The sequence below is a fragment of the Vulpes vulpes genome, chromosome 7 (genome assembly GCF_048418805.1).
Source record: "Vulpes vulpes isolate BD-2025 chromosome 7, VulVul3, whole genome shotgun sequence".
Taxonomy (NCBI): Eukaryota; Metazoa; Chordata; class Mammalia; order Carnivora; family Canidae; genus Vulpes; species Vulpes vulpes.
This window is the reverse complement of record NC_132786.1, coordinates 110,344,282-110,368,502: the sequence shown is the minus strand read 5'-3', so window position 1 is coordinate 110,368,502 and position 24,221 is coordinate 110,344,282. Positions and strand designations below refer to the sequence as shown.

At 35.0% G+C, this 24,221-nt stretch overlaps 1 protein-coding gene across 16 annotated transcripts in view; it reads right to left on the bottom strand.

Annotated features, from left to right (window-relative positions):
• The window catches only part of BBS9 (Bardet-Biedl syndrome 9), a 433,010-nt gene that overhangs the window by 323,729 nt on the left and 85,060 nt on the right, over positions 1-24,221 (bottom strand). For 13 of the 16 annotated variants that reach the window (XR_012002751.1, XR_003238169.2, XR_012002752.1 and 10 more), the window contains one exon: positions 1,406-1,580. Coding sequence is in view for 13 of the 16 variants with exons in the window: in XM_072764704.1 (XP_072620805.1) it covers positions 1,406-1,580 (175 nt within the window). In the remaining 3 variants the exon portion in view is untranslated. Of the gene's footprint in view, positions 1-1,405; positions 1,581-3,109; positions 3,175-4,657; positions 5,792-24,221 lie in introns of those variants that run through there. The other 3 variants (XM_072764708.1, XM_026019109.2, XM_072764709.1) reach the window with 3 other exon arrangements.

The following is a 24,221-nucleotide window of genomic DNA, read 5'->3' as shown; positions in this document are numbered from 1 at the left end:
AAAAAAGGAACCCTCTCGCACTGTTGATGGAAATGCAAATTGGTGCAGCCACTGTGGAAAACAGTAAGGAGGTTCCTCAAAAAGTTAAAAAAAAAAAAAAAAGAAAGTTAAAAATAGAACTACCCTGAGGGCCTGGATGACTGCTTGGTTAAGCATCTGACCCTTGATTTCAGCTCAGGTCACAATCCCAGGGTCATAAGATTGAGCCCCACATCAGGCTCCTCACTGAGTGTGGAACCTGCTTGAGATTCTCTCCCTCTCCCTCTGCCCCTCCCCATTCACTCTCTCTCTTAAAAAAAAAAAAAAAAAGGAAAACAAAAACATAAATACCCTATAATCCAGCAATTGCACTACTAGATATTTACCCAAAGAATACAAAACCAGTAATTCAAAGGGATACATGCACTCGTATGTTTACAATATTATTTACAATACCCAAGATATGGAAGCAGTCCAAGTGTCCAGCTACTGTTGAATGCATAGAAAAGATATGATACACACACAATAGAATATTATTCAGTCACAAAAAAAGAATGGAATTTTGCCATTTGCAACAACATGGATGGAGCTAGAAAGTATAATGCTAAGTGAAATAAATTAGAGAAAGACAAAATACTACATGACTTCACTCATATGTGGAATTGAAGAGACAAAACAAAGGATCAAAGGGATAAATAGAGACAAATCAAGAAAAAGACTCTTAATTACAGAGAACATAATGATGGTTACCAGAGGGGAAGCTGGTGAAGGGATGGGTTAAACAGGTGATGGGTATTAAGGAGTGTACTTGTGGTGAGCACCTGGTGATGCACAAGTTGTTGAATCACTATATTGTACACCTGAAACTAATATAACACTTCGTGTCGGGGCAGCCCGGGTGGCTCAGCGGTTTAGCACTGCCTTCAGCCCAGGGCCTGATCCTGGAGACCCAGGATCGAGTCCCACGTCGGGCTCCCTGCATGGAGCCTGCTTCTCCCTCTGCCTGGGTCTCTGCCTCTCTCTCTGTGTGCCTCTCATGAATAAATAAATAAAATCTTTAAAAAAAAAAAAAAAAAACACTTTGTGTTAACTAACTGGAATTAAAATAAAAACTTAAAGTTCCAAAAGAATAGCCATTATTATCCCCATTATAACCAGGGTAAGGGCACTGACTATCAAACATTCACAAGTAGCAAACTCAAGATTCCAATCCAGGTCTGCCTCTCTCAAAATCCTTTTTCTCAATCTCTGCACTATAGTTGCAAATATTTTACAATATGTAAATGATATCCTCTGATCACCACAATTATATTTTATCAAAGAAACCAATCTCCTTTTCATTTGTAATATTCAAGCTTTTTGTAAAAAAGAATTAATCAGAAACATACAAAAGTCACAATTCCAAAGATTCAACATCCAAACTTACTTGTAACTTTCCACTTGTTGGCAGGAAGAGACAGTAATGAAGGAATCTGTACGGGAACTGTAAGCAAGAGGGCCAGGTAAAAGAGAACCAGGGAGAAATCTCCCAAAAGCATAGCTTTCCTGCTCAAACACCATCAGCATCCCATCCATTGACTGGATACAAATTAAATCTCGACCTAAAGAAAAGTTAGAGGAAATTAGTTGACTTTTCCTTTATAAATATCATAGTTTTCATTTATCACTATCCATAACAAAAATATCACAGTTAATTTTTTTCTCCAAGGGACAATATAAGCTGTTTAAATTTTAAATTACAAACTGATGAAGCTATCAGATTACTGTATATCAGCATATATACATATCCCAATTTTTAAATTATTCAGAAGATGTCTATAATTTTAAGTATACTTATTTTCATTTACCATATGCTAAAATCTCTAGCTCAAGATAGATAATCTCTCAGAATAATCATTAACTCTATAAGATATCATTTATTCCAAAGTCAGAAATATAACAAAAACTGCACAGTAGAGGCTACTTCTCTTCTTCATAGTATGTCAGTCTCATACTTTCAAATGACTTAGACATGAGTCAAACACAAGAGCCCAAATCCACAGACATGTATTAAGCACCAGTTTTACATAAATCATAGTGTCAAGTACTTTTTGAAGAGAAAAATATTAATATTGAAAATACCAATCACAGATTTCCCTAAACTACAGATTGATTTTGAAGTGTCTTCTGCCCTAGAAACAGAACATCTATAAACTACATATAAAATAACGCAAAAAAGAGTAACAGTCTAGGTTCAATATGGGCTCCATATTGAGTACAAGAATTACTAGCCCTATACATTTCAAAAAGAGAAATGTCGTGCTACAAGGTATTAGAAGTTATTGACTGGATTTAATATAGTTTGGTATAGCCCAGTCACTTGCAAAAACAAACTTGTAGCTCAGAAGCTAACTGTTCTAACAGCCATTCTTTCTTTTGATACTTGGAAGTTATCACTAGACACATGGTCATTCAGCATAAAAGCCTGCTTTTCCAGGCCTCTACTACAGATACAATTACATGATTATGTTCTTGTCAATGAGATAGGAACAAAGGTAATATGTACAACACCCAGATATACCTGTAAAAGGAGTGAGTATATACCCCCCCTCCAGTCTTCCCGTCATGATGGTGGAGCTGCAACAGCTATCTTGATAGGCCTCAAAGATAGAAGCCATGTATGGGTGACAACAGGACACCACCCCCACCCTTACTGGTGTATGTCTCCTTAATTTTGCTTGTATTATTACCTTTCTCCAAAAAAATCTTACACTCATTTTCCCCAGTCTACTGCACATCTGCTGACAGCCTCTTGGTCATCTATTTTCCTCTCCTCCTGTCTTTGGCCATGAGGTTTGAATGAGATTTCATTCTAAGCTTGAGGGTAGGCCCTGACTTACTCAAACCAATTTTTATCTCATTAATCACAGTGACTGGTTCAGGGATGGGTATAATTTACACCCAATGTGCAAAATTAAATCTCTAGGTTTAGCTAGAACTAGGGAAAATTTTACTCTACCCCCTGGGAGATAATATGTGAGAAAGATAAAGTCTGGAATCACAGAGGCTTTTACAAAGGCACAATTAAAAGAGGGCCACGGAAGACACTGTTTGAGCCAAGGCATCAAGCATCACTTGGACCCACACCTACCTGGGAACTTTGTAGGCAATAAATTCCCATAAATGTTGAAGCCACTTTGAGTTAGATCTCTGTCCCTGAAACAAGCGGATCAACCCATTTGTCCTCTAAGAGACATCACATGCTTAGGCTCATCTTCCCCCTCAACCACCTTCCATGTGTTATTCACAGAGTCCCATCCTCACCTTTATCTTACAACTAATCATCAATTGAAATAATCTGTTTGTGTCTCTTGCTCACTCTACACTAAACTCAAAGGCAGGAACCATGTCTTACTTATCTTTGTAAATCCAACAACTATAAAATACCTGGCATATAGGAGATACACTAATAAATATCTGTTGAACTAAAGTAAGCTAGGCAAAATAATTTATTCATCTGAAGCTCAGACTGGCTGAGATTTTATTCTATGTGCTTCACATACTGCATTTGAAGTATGTGAAAAATGCTTTATTTATTACAATCCCGGCTGCTGACGTTTAGAAAAATGTAGGGATCAATCCAAAACATTACTCAAAAATAAATAAATAAATCCTTCAAATCATTGCTTTGGAAGCCACTTCAGAATACATACCAAAGGCTCCCCTTACAGATAATGGAAACAGAAAGAACAGTCTAGAGAAGCCATGAAAGTTTTGTAGTTCTGACAGAACAGAGCCAACAGGAAGCCTTCATAAAAGTGATAGGATTTCAGGAGCTATTTAAATGACCTAGCCCTGAACCATACTCAGAGACCTTACCACATGCTCAAATATTATATTAGGAGCTGTAAGAAACATACAACAACAGGAATAAAAACTACTACTGACATTTACTGAGCACTTGTTATATTCCTGCCTTTGTGCTAAACATTTACCCAGCATATTAGCTATAATCTTTACTAACTCTAAAGGTAGTCAGTTCCACTTAATACATGAGAAAACTGAAACCCACAGAGTTTAAATAATTTGCCGAGGGCTGATGCCTGGGTGGCTCAGTCAGTTAAGCATCCAACTCTTGGTTTCAGCTCAGGTCATGATCTCAGGGTCATAAGACCGAGCCCTGCAGCAAGCTCCATAATCAGCGCAGAGACTAATTAGGATTCTCTCCTTCTCCTCCTCCTTCTCCCTCTCACTCTGCCCCTCCTGTCACTCACGCATGCTCTTCTCTCTCTAAAATAGGTAAGTAAATAAATAAAATCTTTTAAAAATAATAATTTGCCTAATGCCAAAGAGTTGGAAAATGACAGAGCTAGTATTCAAATAGAAGTCTATCTCACTCCATTATACTATACATGTTCCCAAGGAGGCTCCATTACACCATACTGGACCCATTTTAAAAATTAATATAAGTTAACATATAACCCCTAAATGATGTGAAAAAGACTAAGTACTACAGAAAATCAAAGAGCTTCATTACAGCAAACATCTTGGGAAAGATTTCATGATAGAAGTAGGATGCATCCTAAACTGAAAATAGGTAATAACAGGGGTCAAAGGTAACAGTAGAGAAGGTTTCTTGGGGCTGAGGGTGGCAGGGAGGAACATACTAAAAGAAAATATAGAGGCAGTTAGAATTGACCTAGTAAGGGGATCCCTGGGTGGCGCAGCGGTTTGGCGCCTGCCTTTGGCCCAGGGTGCGATCCTGGAGACCCGGGATCGAGTCCCACGTCGAGCTCCCGGTGCATGGAGCCTGCTTCTCCTTCTGCCAATGTCTCTGCCCCTCTCTCTCTCTCTCTCTGTGACTATCATAAATTAAAAAAAAAAAAAAAAAAAAGAATTGACCTAGTAAAATGTATCAAGTTTTACCAATAGGGCATGAAACAAAGCAAGCAGTAGATTGAAAAAAAATGACAATATCTTAATGATGCTTCCTCAAAAATTATGCCTTAACTATACAGAGAAAAAGTATCTTTTAAAGTTGAAATAATTAGAAAGGTTGGAAATTTCATCAGAATTTAAAATCTGGATGTTTATCCCATTGATCTTCAACCAATGATGAGAGAAAACTAACCATTGTGATTTGAAATATTATTTGTAAGATCTAAGAACAAATTGGGAAATGACTCACCAAAATCATTTTGAAAGGATTTTTAAAGTTATTATTTTTCATTTTCAAAGGCAAAGAAGAAATTTCATATCTGTGGGGATGGGAAAGTGGAGGCAGGAAAGTTCTATGTGGCAGCCTCATGAAATGAACACTTATTAAATATTGTGTCTCATTTCCTGATGTTAAAATATCATGTACCTTTAACATAATGGATAAACATGTTGAACTGACTGCTAGATTAACAGTCTTCTCTATTAAATTATAGTCTAATCATTAAAATGGTGTATAGCACTGTGCGTGTATGCATGCACATGTGCATGTGTGTGTCCCCATGCTCAGAAGTTCTTTCTACCATGCATGACCCAGAGCATTTTCCATCATTCACTATTACAGAAACAAGGGCCCCATGGAGGGCAGTCCTGAATACCATTTCTTTGCTGTCTTTTTCTTCCTGTGAAATCTATGCAGCAGAGTAAGTAGAATGGCATACATGAAAGAAGACTATCATTACTCAGCATGCTACATGTTTTCTGAATCTCTCTATGCTCATATTTCTTTTACACATTGAGTAAAAATACAAGTGAAGAAATGCAAACGTGACCTGTGGCCAAGCATATATTGCAGTTCAGCATGCAGCTGTCAAAAATAGTTGGTCTTTCTCCAAGCCTGAAAAACACATGAAAAACAGCTGTATAGGTAGTCAAAAAGGCAGACAGGAAACATCAAGAGACTGATACATAAGAACAGAAGAGTCCAAAAGTCTGTGGAACTTCCGCTTGCTAGTTTTACACACACGCACGCACGGAAAAAATTTTGGTTGTTGTTGTTACAGAAAAACTGAAACACTAACTCATTAATCTTTATTGCAAACCTAACTCAAAAATGATACAACATTTTTGCCATGAGCAAAGACATAAAAATGTTCAGAGTAGAATTTCAACAGATACTGACTTAAAAACAAATGGTAGGTGGATTTCTAGAGCTTGTAGGACTTTAAATTCACCACCATAAAAGAGCATTTTTATACTTTTTCATTCATATCTTCATTTAAATAAAACTACCATAGTTTTGAGATACATGATACTATTTGGTCATGCTTAATAATTAAGAATTGGCAATTAATTGAATGAAAGTATAGCTAACTTCTTTCTTATGACTCCCTCATATTTTTTTTGAGCATTCTAAAAGCAATCAGTGTCTGATAATAATGCAATATTCAAGTAGGTTCTAAGTTTAAAACCTTAGTTTTATATAAATAAATCCCTAAGTAAACAGAGGAAATCAACAAACAGAACACATATGTTGAGCTAAGTAGCTAATATTTTTAAATATGTACCAGGGAAATATTATACAAATTCTCAACTATTATTTAAGAGTTTCTCCCAATAAATAACTTCATGAGACTAATTACTTTAAGACTCAAGAAAATAAAAATTGGGGCTACATACTAATTCTTCCTATGAACTTGCCTTTTGACATTTTAATGTGTCTCATTTTAATAGGCACTTTAATAGCCTTACAAAGACCACTAGTGTGTGCTCTGCCAAGCTATTTATCACAATTTTCCCCTTAAACTGTGAACAAGTTTAATAACGTATTATAAAGAAATTACAACCATTCATTAAATTAGCATTATATGTGATAGATTCATTATGTATGCAATGTTAGAGCGTAAAAGAAGGCCCTAAACATTATATTATCACTCGCATCCATAAGATATTGGGTGAATTGCTTTGTCCAATGTAATGATCATGAAAGGTTTGATAACATTCTCCAGAACTCACATTCAACCAATAAATTCCACAACATTCACAGTATACCTAGCATGTGCTAGAAGAGAGACAGAGTTGCTACCCTAAGAAAGCTCAGCAAACATGGGAGTTAACCAGTTAAATATTATAATAATGTAAGAAGAGGGACATATCAGAATAATTTAAAAGGCAACGCAGCTTGATTAATAGTGTCTGGAAGAATCAAGAAAAGCTTCAAAACAGAGATAAATAATATTTGGGTCTTGCAGGTTGAGAAATAGTTTGCCAGACAATCAGAGAAACAAAAGCGGAGAGCACCCTGTGCTCAGACACATGGATTATAAGAGAATTATGTCTGTAGAGGAGTGAGAGCAGTGCACTTGGGGGAAGGGTGTTAGGTGGACAGAGACACTGATGAATATGGCAGACATGTTCATCAGAACTAATGGCCAAGCCAGAACCTTAGACCAGATTTGCTGCATCCTTATTTTAGCCCTGAAAGCTCTGCCAGTTTCCTCACCTGTAAAGCAACGGTATGAAAAGATTATATGATGCTGCTATAAGGACAGAATATAACAAAAATACACACTGCCTGATCCTGGTAAGCATTCAATAAGTGATATAACTGGATTGCCCTCTTTCTTACAGATCGAATTATGGGAAATAACTTCAGGTTGAGGGGGGAAAGTCTTTCAGAGCAAAAAGGGTAAATTTAATATAAAAAGGAGTATACAGTCAGAAATTTATCCTTTTTGTCAAAGTAAAGGGTTTTTAAGACTTTAAGAACTATGGAAAATCTTTCAAAACTTAGGTTTGTGTTACTCAAGGTGATAATGTGCCTATTTTAAGTTTACTTTCCTCAAAACAGCAATTTCCCTGCCATGGTAACTATTGAAATCTCTAAAGAAATGTATTGTGAGTGTACCAGAAAGCCCTATCTGGGAATGCACTGTCCCTGCCTCTACATCCTTCCCCCAACACACACATATCTATATATCTATAATCTTCCCCCATCTCTAGTATTAATGAGTGTCATAAGAAAGACAAGACAGGTGATATCATACAGAGAGTTCATTACTTCTTAACATTCCTTTCTTTTCTCTCATCCAAAAGAAAAATTCTAAAAGTTGAGGGCATAGTTTTTTTTAAGTAACTAGTTTCAAAGCAAGGTAGAGTTCTCAAGGTAATAACAAGCATGATAGGAAATGAGAAAACAAAAAAAAGTGTTAACAAACAGAAAACATTTTAAATACCTCTTCATTTTGTACAAATATTCATTTGCAATATTAACCATCCCATAAAGCAGTAACTCCAAAAGCTAAATATTTGCTTTTTATATATAGTTACTCTTTTAATCCTAAAATGAGTGTATCAAAAGAAGGAACAATAGTCTATAGTCTAAACTGGACTTACTATAACCAATTAAATGAAGTTATGAAAAAAGTAACTAAAGCCAAGAAATTCTCAGCTGATGTTCAGCTTCATCTAAACTTGTACAATTTTTAAAAAGTAAATCAAAATGAGTTAGGGATAATGGCAATGGTGACTTTAAACTTCCGCAATTGTCAATTCTTATCACAAAGTTTGATGTGCCATTTAACCATTGTTTGGTCTAATAAACATCCTTGGATTCTTCTAAAAAGAAACCATTAAAAAAACATATCTTTAATAAAACTCATAAAAACAAAATATACCAAAGCAATCATCTTAATATACAGATGCAAGCATGTTATCAACACACACAAAAACTTCAAAGGCACTCCAGTGTCTCCAGAAATAAGTATAAATTAATCAACAGGAAATCCAAAGAACTCTTTAATGTGTCTGCTAAATGAACTTTGACTACTCTCTCTCATCCAGTCCCAACCACCAAACACTTCAGGTAACAGAAGACTGCCCTCATGCCCTTAGGCATTTGTCAGTCTAGTTCAATTCATCTCAGAGGCTATTCTCCCACCTTAATCGCACAAAATGCTTCTACATATCCTCAATCTCCAGGATACAACCCCATCTTCGAAACTTTCTCCAATCCCCTCTAGCCATAATTACCACACTATCCCTCTAGTTTCTCTTAGTACATTCTGCATCACTCCCTATTGTTACTGACATTTTTCCTGTTGATATGGTTAAATTTGGCAGATCTGTCTCCCCTCTCCAACTTCCACAAAGCATAAAACCCTTGAAGATCTGTCTATTTTGTTTTCATTATCTAATTTACAGTATGGAATGCAATCCCTTATATGTTAGGGCCCAAAACATCTGTTCAAGTCAACAAAATCATCATGAAAGTAAAAAACCAAGTCAGATTGTACTACTAGGTACCAAGATGCCAATGATCCCCCAGTAGGCCAAGATATTTAACCATACTGGAATATTCACATGAAAACACCTTAAGATCTGGCACCATACTTTATTCACCACACCTCCCAACCCCAAAGTGTCCCTAGAATATAGTAGGGCTTAACAGCTCAATAAATATTTGTTGAATGACTGAATAACATTAAAGTAAAAATGGCATAGTAAAGGCCCTGAAATCATTAATTTTAATATGTGAGAGTTAACAATTGGAATTCTAAATTATTTTAGGGCTTAGTACTATGTCAAAAAACAAAGTACTCATTGTATGCCCAACATTAGGTACTCTAAGAAATATTAAGAAGAAAGGAAAAAGATTAAGGATAACTCAGCTCTTAAGAAGATAAACTTTAATGGAAAGGCACAGGAAATGATGTTTAGGTGGGAGAAGACCCAAAAGGAAAATACATAAATGAATGTGAAAATCACTTAACCATAGAGAATAAATTGTGGAAGCCCAAAGAGGCTGCCAAAAGAACAGAATGATCTTCAGATCCATCAGTATTTCATAAAACTCTAACTTTGAAAACATACACAGATTAAACCTTAAAGCTTTAGTAATTATTAGAACTCTGCATGCAGTCTTTCTGGTCTATAAAAAACAAGGGATAATTACCAGAAGAAAACTACTCAAAAAAAAAAAAGGTACTAAATAAGATATTCTCCGGCTGTTAACTGTTCCCAGAGCAGGATGGTATATCATAAAAGAACAAATTGGAGAAAGTATCAAATACAGATTAAAATATAAATGTATAGTGGAAAGAGCAATGATTTTGAATCGAAAGACAAGATTATAAGGTTTTGAATCCTGGCTCAGACACAATCTACAGATGTGACTTTGACTTTAATTTAATTCAGTCTGTTTCTTCAAATGCAAAATAAACCTTATCACAATCTCTACATTCCACTGGGTTGCCATGAAGATTAAAGAAGAGAACAGGGGATCCCTGGGTGGCTCAGCAGTTTAGCACCTGCTTTTGGCCCAGGGCACGATCCTGGAGTCCCGGCATGGAGCCTGCTTTTTCCTCCTCCTGTGTCTCTGCCTATCTCTCTCTCTCTCTCTCTCTCTCTCTTTCTGTCTATCATAAAATAAATAAATAAATCTTTAAAATAAAAAAATAAAAAATAAAGAAGGGAACATATGCAAAATACCCAGGTTAGTATTTGAAACGTGGCAGGAATGCATGCCAATCTTAATCCCCAAATTTGCCTGCTAAAATTAAAAAAAACAACCCCCTAACTTCCCTTAGTACCAACATTTATCTACACCTTGGATATGATAGTTGTTTTCTTTTTTATTTTTTAGGATTTCATATATTTATTTGAGAGAGAGAGTAAGAGTAAAAGAGAGCACAAGCGGGGGGGGGGGGGGGGGGGGGGGGGGGCAGAGGTAGAGGAAGAATCAGGATCCCCACTGAGCAGGGAGCCTGATCTTATGCTGGGCTTGATCCCAGAACTGAGGAATCCGTGACCTGAGCTGAAGGCAGATGCTTAACCACTTAAGTGACTGAGCCACCCAAGGGCCCTTGATATGATAGTTCAGTCATTAAGTCTCACTTCGTAGGTATAAAAGGATAGAAAACATCTCAGGAGAAAGGACAAAAGGTGACCAGGAAGTTGGAAATGGTTCGGTTTAAAATTCCAATATTTATTTGCAGAAGTACTTGCTAAAGCAATGATTCCAGAATTTAACTGATCATCATAGGTTGTCAACCTTGTGAACCGTCCAAAGATTTTTTTAAAAAACACAGACTATTTACCAACATTTTGTATAAAGACAATATAATACAAATAAGTAGGAAGTAGAAAATGTTAGCAGTAAGTATAGCCCTTTATCTGAGCAAATTTATTTTAGCTTTATAAAATCTTCAGACCTTAGCTAAGTTTTTTGTTGCCTTAAAACCACACAAAACTTTAACATGGAATAGCATTTGAGAACCACTATTTTATCCCAGCATTAACCAGTTTTAAAGAACTTCTCACAGCAGCACTTAAGAGCCACTATTGTAAAAAAAAAAAAAAACAAAAAAACAAAAAAACAAAAAAACAAAAAAAAACTCAGAAAGCAAGTACAGAAAGTTTTTCCTTTATAAAAACAAAGGAAAAACTTCTTCCAAAACCTATTCAATCCTAGGTGAGGAAATAAGCATTTTCCATAGACATATTGGCTCTTTATAATCTCACCACCGTGAGGCTTCTGGAATCCAAAAGTGAGGCAAAAGCTCCCTCTGCTGACAAGTAGAGAAGAATCTAATCCTATCAAAAGACACTGGACGTTTTAAAAATCTTCCCAATATTGACTGGATATTGCATACTTATTATTCTCTATCAAAGACTAATTTTACTCTATGCCCTAAAACACTGGAAGATATCTCCAACTGATATGAACATGAAAGAGATGTATAACTAGGTAACACTCAATATTTCAACAAATCATTCTAAATCGGCTTTCAAATTTCTTGGTTTCTGCTCTATAGTCTAAAGGTTAACTAAGCTATAATGTCATACAAAGAGGAAATTAAATAAAGAAAGGTAAAGAATTAAGGTGGGTTTTAAGAGGTTATATGGAACAAAGGTAGCACTCTATGCATGCACTGAAATTCAATGCAAATTAAAAACTTCAAAATTAAAAATAATAGCCATTTATAAGTGCTGGCACATAGATTATTAGCATATCCAATTCTAGAAACTATTCAAAACTTGGGAAGGCCAAGAGTTATTGTTCTCATGTGACTATGGAAAGTTTGATTTGTTGGATGTAAGGCTGGCAAGTAGCAGGCCCAGAACTCAACCATATAAGTCTTCTAATCACCAGTCTTTTTCCTCCAACTGAAAACTAAGCATAAAGTAGGTACTCTAATAACATAATCTATAAATCTCTTTCTGATTACAAATTCGACATGGCCTATTATCACAACTGCACTTTGTATGCTTATAAGTAACATCACATTTAAATATAAAATGTTAATTATTTCACTTTGGCAGACAAAGCTTGATATAACTGCTTGCTGATTCTTCGATACAATTTCTTTTTTTATTCTTGTCTTATTTCCAAAAGAACTGCCTTCAAAGATAAATAAAAATATTAAATGAGTAGATGACAATAGCAGATAAAACCCTAATTCTCTCACTAAATTACTGAATAGAATGTTTGTGAAAAGCAGAAATTTTAATCACATAAATATGCTGCCAAAAAAAAAAAAAACAGTAAATAGAAATCAGAAGACAAACAGTAAATGAAAATGAAAAAAAAAAAAACAGAAAGGTAAACAGAGCCTCTGGGGCATTTTCCTAAACCAGATAACTTTCAGCTTCGGTTTTCAAGGTCTCAAATGACATATGGTAAAGGAGAAAAACCTTGGGGCTCATTCTATGTGGGAAATCTAACTGATCCTGTACATGATCTCCCTTCCCCCAGTAGAAAGCTAAAACCACAAAGGCCTCTACCCTTAGTGTAAGGAGAACTTAGAAACAGCATTTTCCCCCCTCAAGCACAAGAAAAAGCAAAATAAAATGCACATCTCAAAACCTGGAACCAGATGAAGGAAAAAAAATCTCTCTTAAGAATTCATAAACCCCAAGTTGATCTTAATGTGGGTTTTCAGACCAAATTCATCCCATTGGCTTGCCCAAGAAACCTTAATCTGTCAATTTAGTATAAAGAGATCCTGGGTAACCCAACAACCAAGCACCTGACAAAAGAAAATTCAAATCTCTGATGGGGCACACCAATCATTCCCATGGATACAGTTCCAAAGAATATGACCTCACAGGCAAAATCACAAATATGTAAGGAATTGAAGGCAATAAGAGCAAAAGACACCAAAGAAATAGAGAACAGAATCAGAGTTACAAACTATACTGAAATTGTAAGGAGACTATAAAAATACTAAATTTTACGTTCAAAAAAATAAAAACAGGTCTTAAAAATGTGATCACCAAAACACTGATTTGAAGGGGCAAATGCACCCCAATATTTATAGAAGCAATGTCCACAATAACCAAATTATGGAAAGAACCCAGACGTCCATCGACTGATGAATGGACAAAGAAGATGTGGTATATACATATATAATGGAATATTACTCACCCACAAAAAAAGAATGAAATCTTGCCATTTGCAACAATACAGAGTTAAAGAGTATTATGCTAAGTGAAGAAAGTCAGAGAAAGACAAATAGAATATGATTTCACTCATGTGCAATTTAAGAAACAAAACAGATGAACACAGAGGAAGGAAGAAATAAAAGAGACAGAGAGTGAGGGAGGCAAACCAGAAAACAGACTCTTAACTATAGAGAACAAACGGAGGATTGCTGGAAGGAGGTGGGCAGGGATTGGCTAAACGGGTGATAGGGATTAAGGAGGGCACTTGTGATGAGCACTGGGTGTTACATGTAAGTGATGAAATAATGAAACCAGTATTATACTATATGTTAACTAACTAGAACTTAAATAAAAACCTGAAATTTTAAAAAAATGTCATCAAAAGACTTGTCAACAACCAAGCAGATTTTTTAAAGGACAAAATTAACTTTGAGAAATAAAAAGTATAATAATTAGACTTAAAGTTAACAAAACTCCAAGAGTAGTTTCAACAGAAATTAGTCTCTAAATAGCAGTGATTTAGGAAATAAAAAAATAGAAATCATCTAGAATGCACTAATAAGAAACATAGAGACAGAAAACAAAAGTGGACTGGAAAGACACGAACAATAGGGTAAGATAATCTAACATATATCTAGTTAGATTTCCACTAGGAGATAATGGAAAGAATACAGGAGAGGCAATACTCAAAGAAATAATGGCAGAGGACTTTCCAGAACTGCTGAAAGGCATCAATCCTAAAATCTGGTTTTAAACCACATAAATTTCAAGTCAGAAAAGTAAAAATAAATCCTCCCTTAGATACTCAAAAGAGAAATTGCAGGACACCAAAGACAACCTCTTAAAAGCAATAGAGAGAAAAAGATGAACAAAAGAAGAACAGCTACACCGAAAACTAACACCACCAATGGAAGCCAGAATAGAGCAGAATATCTCTTCTGTAGCAGGAAAAATAATATAGCATTGTATGTCAACATAGCATTGCATACCCAGCCTTGTCCCCAAGTACCCCCAAAAATTTTAGTGTAATAAAAGTAATAAAACAAAGATTCCACTCACAATATTTATCAAAGCAATTAAGTTCCTAATACACTCTAACCCAACTTCCAAACCTTGACTTCCTTAGGAAGGCCAAATTGAAGCCAAATTAAGCAATATACCACTGAAAAAATACCGCATTAACATGGTATCTTTTCCTTAACAGTACTTGTGATTATATACCTATTTTTAGGATTATCTACTTAACATTTATCTCCTTCTCCAAATTTAATGAGGCCACAGATCTCTATATTTGGCTCACCACTGTATTCATAGTATCTATCAGGGTGCCTAACACACAAATGGAAGTTGGGAGGGGGTGGAGGGAGAGAAGGGGAGGGGAAGGAAGGGAATAGGATGGGAGGAAGAAAGGAGGAAAAAGAGGAAGGAAGAAGGGAGGATCTAACTAATAAATTAATAATATTTTTACTAGGGATGCCTGGGTGGCTCAACAGTTAAGCGTCTGCCTTTGGCTCAGGACGTGATCCTGGAGTCCCGGTATCAAGTCCCACATCCAGCTTCCCTGCATGGAACATGCTTCTCCCTCTACCTGTGTCTTTGCCTCTCTGTGTCTCTCATGAATAAATAAATAAAATCTTAAAAAAAAAAAACAGGAAAAACTATTAAAAAATAATATTTTTACTAAATGACATAGAAGGACAGCTAAATAAACAGTAAGACATATTATATTCCTGGATGGAAAGTATAAGTATCATAAACATGTCAGTTATGCACTAAAATAATCTATAGATTTAACACAATGCTAAACAAAATTCTAGCTTTGATTTTTTTCATGGAACTCAATAAACTTTTTTAAACTTGAGGGAGAAGTGAAAAAGCAAGACCTATAAATTTGAAAAACAAGAAAAATGAAGAATGTTTAGCCCTCCCACACATCAAAACATACTGTACATTATTTTTTCCAGATATACTATTGGCACTCCTTACAGATATGACATTATAGACAAATAAATCAATGGCAAGGAATAGAGCCTAACAGCAAATTAATGACTATATGGGAATCCAGCATATGAGAAAAGTGGCATTCCAAATTATAAAAAGAATATTCACAAATGGTGCTTGGACAACAGGATACAATTTTAGAAAACATAAAATTAGAGCCTTACTGTATATCATATCTAAAAATGAATTCTAGAAAATTTAGGAAAAATATGAAAATATTTGAGAATTATAGTATAGAAAAGATCTTAAGAACAATACAAAGAAGTCATAACAAAAAAAGATCAAAACATTCCACATCAAAAAAATTAAAACATTTGTACAACTTACTAAATGAACAAATTTAAAAGTTAAGTTTAAAAGGTCATGTGGGGATCCCTGGGTGGCGCAGCGGTTTGGCGCCGGCCTTTGGCCCAGGGCGCGATCCTGGAGACCTGGAATCGAATCCCACGTTGGGCTCCCGGTGCATGGAGCCTGCTTCTCCCTCTGCCTATGTATCTGCCTCTCTCTCTCTCTCTCTCTCTCTCTCTGTGACTATCATAAATAAACAAAAATTTAAAAAAATAAAATAAAATAAAAGGTCATGTGTCCTTAAGCAAACTGTTTCTTCTTGTCAATCCTAAATTTTCTTATGCCTAACGTGAGAATATTGACCTACATTACAAGGTTGCTTCGAGAATTAAATGAGAAAGTTTAGGTTAAATCCTTAGCATAGTCTTAGGTGATAGCACCTAGCAGGAACCTAATAAATATTTACTACTATTTCTCTTTTTTTTAATTTTTTTTAATTTTTATTTATTTATTTATGATAGAGAGAGAGAGAGAGAGAGAGAGAGGCAGAGACAGGCTCCATGCAGGGAGCCTGACGTGGGATTCGATCCCGGGTCTCCAGAATCGCGCCCTGGGCCAAAGGCAGGCACTAAACCGCTGCGCCACCCAGGGATCCCTTTACTACTATTTCAAATCACAAAAATATAACATGTCCATTATATGGAGCTTTTTAACTTTTTAAAAAATTATATTACCTAGTGTTGGCATAGATATTACACATAGCTGGGTGCATCTCTCTGCCTAAAACAATTTATACTATAAATCAAAATGTTTTTCTCCCAACTATCCAGTACTAGGATTTTATCCTAAAGAAGTATAAGAGACAAATACAAAGATTTAAATACTGGTAATTTATGATCATAGTTTTTTTTTCTCATTTTAACTTCAGCTTTATTGAGGCACAATTGACATAAAATTTAAGATATTTAAAGTATACATCATGGTGATTTGATATAGGTACACAATCTCATTAGATAATTAACATCTACCATCTCAGATACTTGTCTTTTTTTTTTTTTTCTTTTTTTGGTAAGAACATTTATGTTCTACACTTGGCAAATTTCAATTATACAATAGTGTTATCAGCTATAGTCAGCTAAAGTCTAATGTTTTACATTAGATCCTCAACCTTACTCATTTCATAGCTGAAAGATTGTGCCCTTTTGCCAACTTCTCTCGACTTTTCCTACCCTAAGCCCCCGGCAAATACTTTTCTAATCTGTTTCTATGTGGGGTTTTTTTGTTTTTTGTTTTTTGTTTTAGATTCCACACAAGTGATACCAGGTACTATTTGTCTTTCTATGTCTGGTGTATTTCATTGAGCATAATGTCCTCAAGGTCCTTCCATGTTGCTGCAAATGACAGTTTCTTTCTCTTTGCTGAATAATAATAATATTCCATTGTATATTATCTACATATCTTCTCTATCCATTCAACTATTGATGAACATTTAAGTTGTTCTGTATCTTAGCAACTGTGAAGAATGTACATGTAAGTGCAGACATTTCTTCGAACACCTCTTTTCATTTTCTTTGGAGATATACCCAGAAGTGGGATTGCTAGGTCATATAATAATTCTATTTTCAGTTTTTTGAGGAATTTCCATACTGTTTTCCATAGTGCCCACACCAATTTGCATTCCTACCAACAGTGCACAAGGGTTCCTTTTAGACCCTAGACAACACCTGTTTTCTCTTTTTGATGACAACCATTCTAACAACTGTGGCAATATCTCATTATGGTTTTGATTTACATTTCCCTGATAATCAGTGATGTTGAGCACCTTTTCATGTATCTGTTGGACATATATATGTCTTCTTTGGGAAAATAATTCAGTTCCTCTGCCCATTTTTAATCAGATTACTTGGGGATTTTTTTTCTCTTGATTTGTATAAGTTCTTTATATATTTTGGATATGAATTCCTTATCAGATTTTTGATTGCACATATTTTCTCTGGTTCTACAGACAGCCTTTTCATTTTGTTGAAGGTTTCTTTTCCTGTGCAGAAGCTGAGTTTGACGTAATCTCACTTGGTTTGGGGGGGTGGGGGGTTGTATTTAGATAGTGTTTGTTTTTAAATTTGCACGAAATCTCACGAATACATTCTTGTTATAATAATTGTAGAAAAAGTTCCCCAATGTCCACCTTTGATGCTGATTTTTGATCATCAAGCAACCTTGTTTTGACTATAAAATTTCTAGTATTTCTATTTCCCCTCTGATTTTTTTTTAAGATTTTATTTATTTATTCATGAGAGACAGAGAGAGGCAGAGACACAGGCAGACAGAGAAGCAGGCTCCATGCAGGGAGCCTGATGTGGGACTTGATCCGGTGACTCCAGGATCACACCCTGGGCCGAAGGCAGGCGCCAAACCGCTGAGCCACCCAGGGATCCCCACTCCCTCTGATTTTTGTGGTATTAAAATGTTCCCTTTTTTTCCTTTGTAGTTTTATTAAGAAATAATATTTGAAAATTGTTAGGAGACTAGATCATAAGGGTTCTCATCAGAAGGAAAAACTGTTTTTGTTTTCATTTTTTATATCTATATGAGATGATGGATGTTAATTAAACTTAATGTGGTAATAATTTCACAATATATGCAACTCAAATTATTTACACTGTACTTTTTTTGTATATTTTTATTGGAGTTTGATTTGCCAACATAAAGTATAACACCTAGTGTTCATCCCGTCAAGTGCCCGCCCCCTCAGTGCCCATCATCCAGTCACCCCATCCCCCTACCCAGCTCTCCTTCCATTACCCCTTGTTCGTTTCCCAGAGTTAGGAGTCACTCATGTTTTGTCACCCTCTCTGATATTTCCTACTCATTTCCTCTCCTTTCCCCTATAATTCCTTTCACTATTTTTTATGTACCCCGAATGAATGAAACCATATAATGTCTGTCCTTCTCCGAATGACTTACTTCACTCAGCATAATGCCCTCCAGTTCTATCCATGTTGAAGCAATGGTGGGTATTCATCCTTTCTAATGGCTGAGTAATATTCCATTGTATATAGAGACCACATCTTCTTTATCCATTCATCTCTCGATGGACACCGAGGCTTTTTCCACAGTTTGACTATTGTGGACACTGCTGCGATAAACATTGGAGTGCAGGAGTCTCGGTGTTTCACTGCATCTGTATCTTTGGGGTTAATCCCCAGCAATGCAATTGCTGGGTCATAAGGTAGCTCTATTTTTAACTCTTTGAGGAACCTCCACACAGCTTTCCAGAGTGGCTGTACCAGTTCACATTCCCACCAACAGTTATGCTGTACATCTTAAACTTACACAGTGCTGTATGTTTCATTTGTTTTTGCTTTTGTTGCCTTTACTTAAATCCAAAAAATATCGCCAAGACTTCTGTCAAAGAGCTTATTACCACCTATGTTTTCTTCTAGGAGTTTTATGGTTTCTTACATTCAAGTTTTTAATCCATTTGGAGTTGATTTTTGTGCATTGAGGGGTCCAGTTCATTCTTTTGCATGTGACAATCCAGTTTTTCCAACATCACTTATTGAAGAGGCTATCCTTTCCTCAGTTGCAAATTCATGGCTCCTTTGTCAAAAAACTAATTTCTGGGTCTCTATTTTTTTCTATTGATACATGTACCTATTTTTATGCCAGTAACATATTGTTTGGGTTACTATAGGTTTCTAATATAGTTTGAAATCAGAAAGTATGATACTTTCAGCTTTGTTCTTTCTCAAGACTGCTGGCTACTTGAGGTCTTTTGTAGTTCCATAAAAATTTTAAGATGACCATAGTATATTTTAAAGGCATAATATTAGAAACAATTCCACCAACAGGACTGTATCATAAAAAAACTCTATAATCATTCAGAATTATATACAGAACATTTGTTGATTTTATAAACACTCATGTTATTGTTAACCAAGAAAACAAACTTAAAAGAATAAATACAATATGAATAGTTCCATGGCATAAAAACTTGGAGTAAAAAGATGAAGTAAATACACTAAAATAGTCATATTGGTTAGAGAGCTCTCAGTGGCAAGAATAGATTATTTTATTTCCCTCCTCAAGCCTCATCCAAAGTTTTCTACAATTAACATATTACTTAAATTAAAAAAAAAAAGTTGGAAGGGGCAGGAATCCATCAAATGCCCCACCATTCCTAAAGCTGAAGTCCCACCAATGACTAGCTCTTTATTCCCTAATCTTATAGGAAGTAAAGATTAAAGTTCAGGCAAACACATGTTAACTATACTGGAATTTAAAATATTTTTTTTTTAAAAAAAAGAAGAGAAAAAAGGAAATAAAGTTCAGGAAAACATTTAAAAATCACATGTCCAAACATAAGTTCAACCCCAGCAAGAAGGCAAATTAGTTAAAAGCTTTTGACAAAAATGATGACCTGAATTTTAAAATAGCTGATCTATACTCTTTCTAGAACTAAGAAGAGAGTTAAGCATTTGGCCCTAAAAAGGTTATTCTTATTACATAAAATAAAATAATGTCCTCTGAATATAATATAACTCTATGTTCTTATGGATGAGAGAGGAGAGAAGAAAAGTGAGGAGAGAACAGAGGGATTATGCCTTCAGCTCATCAAAAAGTACTTAATACAACTTCAAGAGATGCCCTATTTCTATTCACTGTAAAATGTCATCTGAGCCATGAAAATGCCAGATTCCTACTGATCTTTACCAGGATAAAAGCATTGAATAAAAAGATTTGAATAAGCATTAATTACTGAGTAGCCTACCTAGAAAGAAGTGATACATTTCTTTTCACTGAGTAAAAAGTCAATGAAGGTCAAAAAAGAAATTTTAACAATGCTATTTCTCTAAAAGACGATAAATACATTGAAGGTCACCAAGAGTAGAATAACTGTGCTTCAAACTCTCCAGCACCTCAAGAGAAGACTGGACCCAAAATTAATCAGCAGGAAATATTACACAATGACTTCTGTTGTTCGGTATTTTATCAGCTTTATGTATATTAGTCTCATATCTTCAGCCATGTGGAAAGATCCTTGGGAAGGAATAACAATCATTCAAAAGATATTTGTCTGACTGAATCTTGTTAATTTCTTTTTATACCTGCCAACTTGCTATAGTTTTTCTTTAGTAGTTTTCTAGAACTCTTCCATTACTCAAATGGGCTTTCAGCAAACAGGTTAATTAAAATGATTGTGAAAGAATATACTACAGAGGGGCACCTGGATGGCTCAGTCAGTTAAGCATCTGACTCTTGATTTCATCTTAGGTCATGATCTCAGGGTCCTGAGATCAAGCCCCACATCAGGCCCCACACTCACCGGGGAGTCTACTGGAGATTCTCCCTCTCTCTCTCTCTCCCTCTGCCCTTCCCTCCTGAACACACACACTCTCTCTCTCTCTCTTTATAAAATAAATAAATCAGTATTTTAAAAAAAAGAATATACTATCTAAATGTGGTAAATCAGAAGTGAGAGACCTCCTGTGTTCAGCTTATTTGATCAAATTCTCAGCAAACTTTCATTCTCGCTTAGCCAACAGCTTCTATTCTTCACCATAACTTCAACAAATACAACTGAACTCCTAAAGGAGAAAAAAAATATAAATGCTAAAATACATGTCACAGTCAGTCCAATGGTATAATCAGCTGGGACCTTTACTCTGAGTCTATACAACCAAGAGAGGAAGAGAATGAAAAAGAGACTGTCCACAACAGTAAATTCTGGAAGCAATCTTGATGGCTAAATAAATTATGAAATATCTGTATACATAATTCTCTTGATGCCCATATAAGACAAGGTAAGTATATGTATTTGGACATGGAAAGATGTCCATGTAAATGAAATGAACAAGTTACAAACTTATATATAGTGATCCCACTGACATAAAACAAAGCCAAATATGTTTGTAAGTGCACTGAACAAGGTATGCCATGCAAGTCACTCAGCAAACTATATACCCTGGGAGAAGAATGAAATTTCATAGGCAGAAAGGAAAAAAAAGGGGCTTTCGGATTTTATTCTTTGCTAGTAAGAACATATTAGTTTTATGTTTTTAATAAATATGTAAAGAAGTACACATAAGTTTATAAAGATTATAAAAAGAAAAAATATTAAAAGCAATATACAAAAAAATTTATAAAAAGAAAACTATTAAAAGCAGTATATATACAGAGAAATAATTATGTTTATGCATGCATACAACACAAATCTTATGCCATTAAAAGTCATGAAGTAGGGCAGCCCCAGTGGCGCAGTGGTTTAGCACCGCCTGCAGCCCAAGGAGTGATCCTGGAGACCCTGGATCGAGTCCCACGTCAGGCTCTCTGTATGATGCCTGCTTCTCCCTCTGCCTGTGTCTCTGTCTCTCTCTCTCTCTTTGTCTCTATGAATAAATAAATAAAATCTTTTAAAAAAAAGTCATGAAGTAGATTTATATTTATTGACATGAAAAGATAGTCATAATTTATAAGGAAAAAAGCCAGGACTGGACAGTATAGCTCATTCTGTTTAAAGTATGTATGTGGGCAGCCCAGGTGGCTCAGCAGTTTAGCAATGCCTTTGGCCCAGGGTGTGATCCTGGAGACCTGGGATCGAGTCCCACATCAGGCTCCCTGTATGGAGCCTGCTTCTCCCTCTGCCTATGTCTCTGCCTCTCTCTCTGTGTGTCTCTCATGAATAAATAAATAAATAATTTTTGAAAAGATAAAATATTTTTAAAAAATAAAAAATAATGTATGTGTCTATAAATTAATCTCTAAAAGTCCATTAATAATCACAATTAGTCACAAAACTTAACAGTAAACTACTCATATAATTGTTTTTTATTCATTTAACTGTATTCTCCAATATAAAACAATTAACATAGTAGCAGTATAAGGAAAAATACTCCTTAAAGTAGTTTTACTACACTAAAAGAACTATATAGATCTGAAGTTCATGAATAAATGTTAATAGTTTATAATCACACAAAAGTAAAAAATAAAATGGTATATATATATGTGTGTATATACACACACATATGCACACACACACACAATTTACATACATATATGGCCAAATATTTCAGATAAAGGTCATTAAGATTCAGAATTGTCCGGATAAGCACCTCTGCTTTTCCATGTAACTTCTTGTATGTGTACATACAATCTCAGTTATGTTGTATAAATCAGTGCACAAATGCTTCCATCTTCAGTCATGTGTATAATTTTAAAAGATCAATCAGTTTTGTCAAGAATAAAAAAGTTGCTAGTAGGAGCACCTGGATGGCTCAATGGGTTAAGGGTTGAACTCTCAATTTCCCCTCAGATCATGATCTCAGGATCATGAGATCAAGCTCCACATTACGTTGGGCTCTGCACTAGGCATGGGAGTCAGCTTGAGATTCTCTCTCTCTCTTTCTCTCTCTCTCTCCCCTCTTCCCTCCAAAAAAAAAAAAAATGTTGCCATTAAAACCAAGAATTTAATTTAACATCTTTCCAACAGAAGCTGCTGCATTCTAATGGACCTTTATAAAACCCATAAAATAAGCATTATAATGAAAGAAAATGCCACAAAACTATTAAAATGATGGCTTTTAACCTTTCTAATGCACAATGTGCAGTCAATAGCTTTTTTTAAATCCTGAGGGCCAAATGCACTGTAAGGTTTATAAGAGAAAACTCCACTCCCAAGTTTAAAATTCTCATTGCTTAAAAGTAACAATAAATTTCCTAGTAAAACACTGGGTTCTGGTTTTAATTAAAAGTAAATGTGCTAAGATTGCCACCTCCTGCTGAAGAGAAAGTCAAGTCCTATATGATCTACCTCAAGTAGATTTTCAAAAGACTTCAGATCTGAATTCTGTCTTAAAGAAAGATTATTTGGAATTCATAAAAATGTATTTACAACCTGGTAACATTTTACTAACTACTTGAAATTAGTCAAAATTGCTGTGGTACATTCCAAGAGAATATAATAAAAACAAAAATAAATTAACATTTCAGCATCATCATTAACCACCTAAACTATCAATGCCAAGATTCAGATTTAACCTCTAAAATTATTTCAGTCTTCCAGACAATGTCTCACTTCTTAATACCTTCTATTTCTCCAATAGAAACAGCATGTGTCATTCTGGGAAATTTCTAATTGTTAAATTCTGTTAAAAGTTTAAGTCAATGAACAAATGCTTCTTCTAATAAAATTCAATAACTGTGATAGAATTATGGATTTAACATGTAAAGTCCTATAGCATTTTCTAAACAGATGAATTGTTTAAGCGTTACTACTTTCCTTAGGTCTCTCTACATGGAAACACATTTTTTCAATTATATAGCAAAGACTATGGCTTCTGTTCAAGCCTAGATTTTATTGTTGATAAAATTAGAAACAGATACATACACATACAGAAACATAACACACACATAGGTAAACATGTACACCTAGGCTATATATATGAACAGTTGAAAGGTTTTATGTGTTATATAAGAAGGTACATTACACACATACGAGGAAATTAAAGTTAATCTCTCAAATGAATGATTCATTTATAAACAAGCCTTTTTTAATCTCATAGATATCCTTATCACATGCTATCAAAATTATTTAC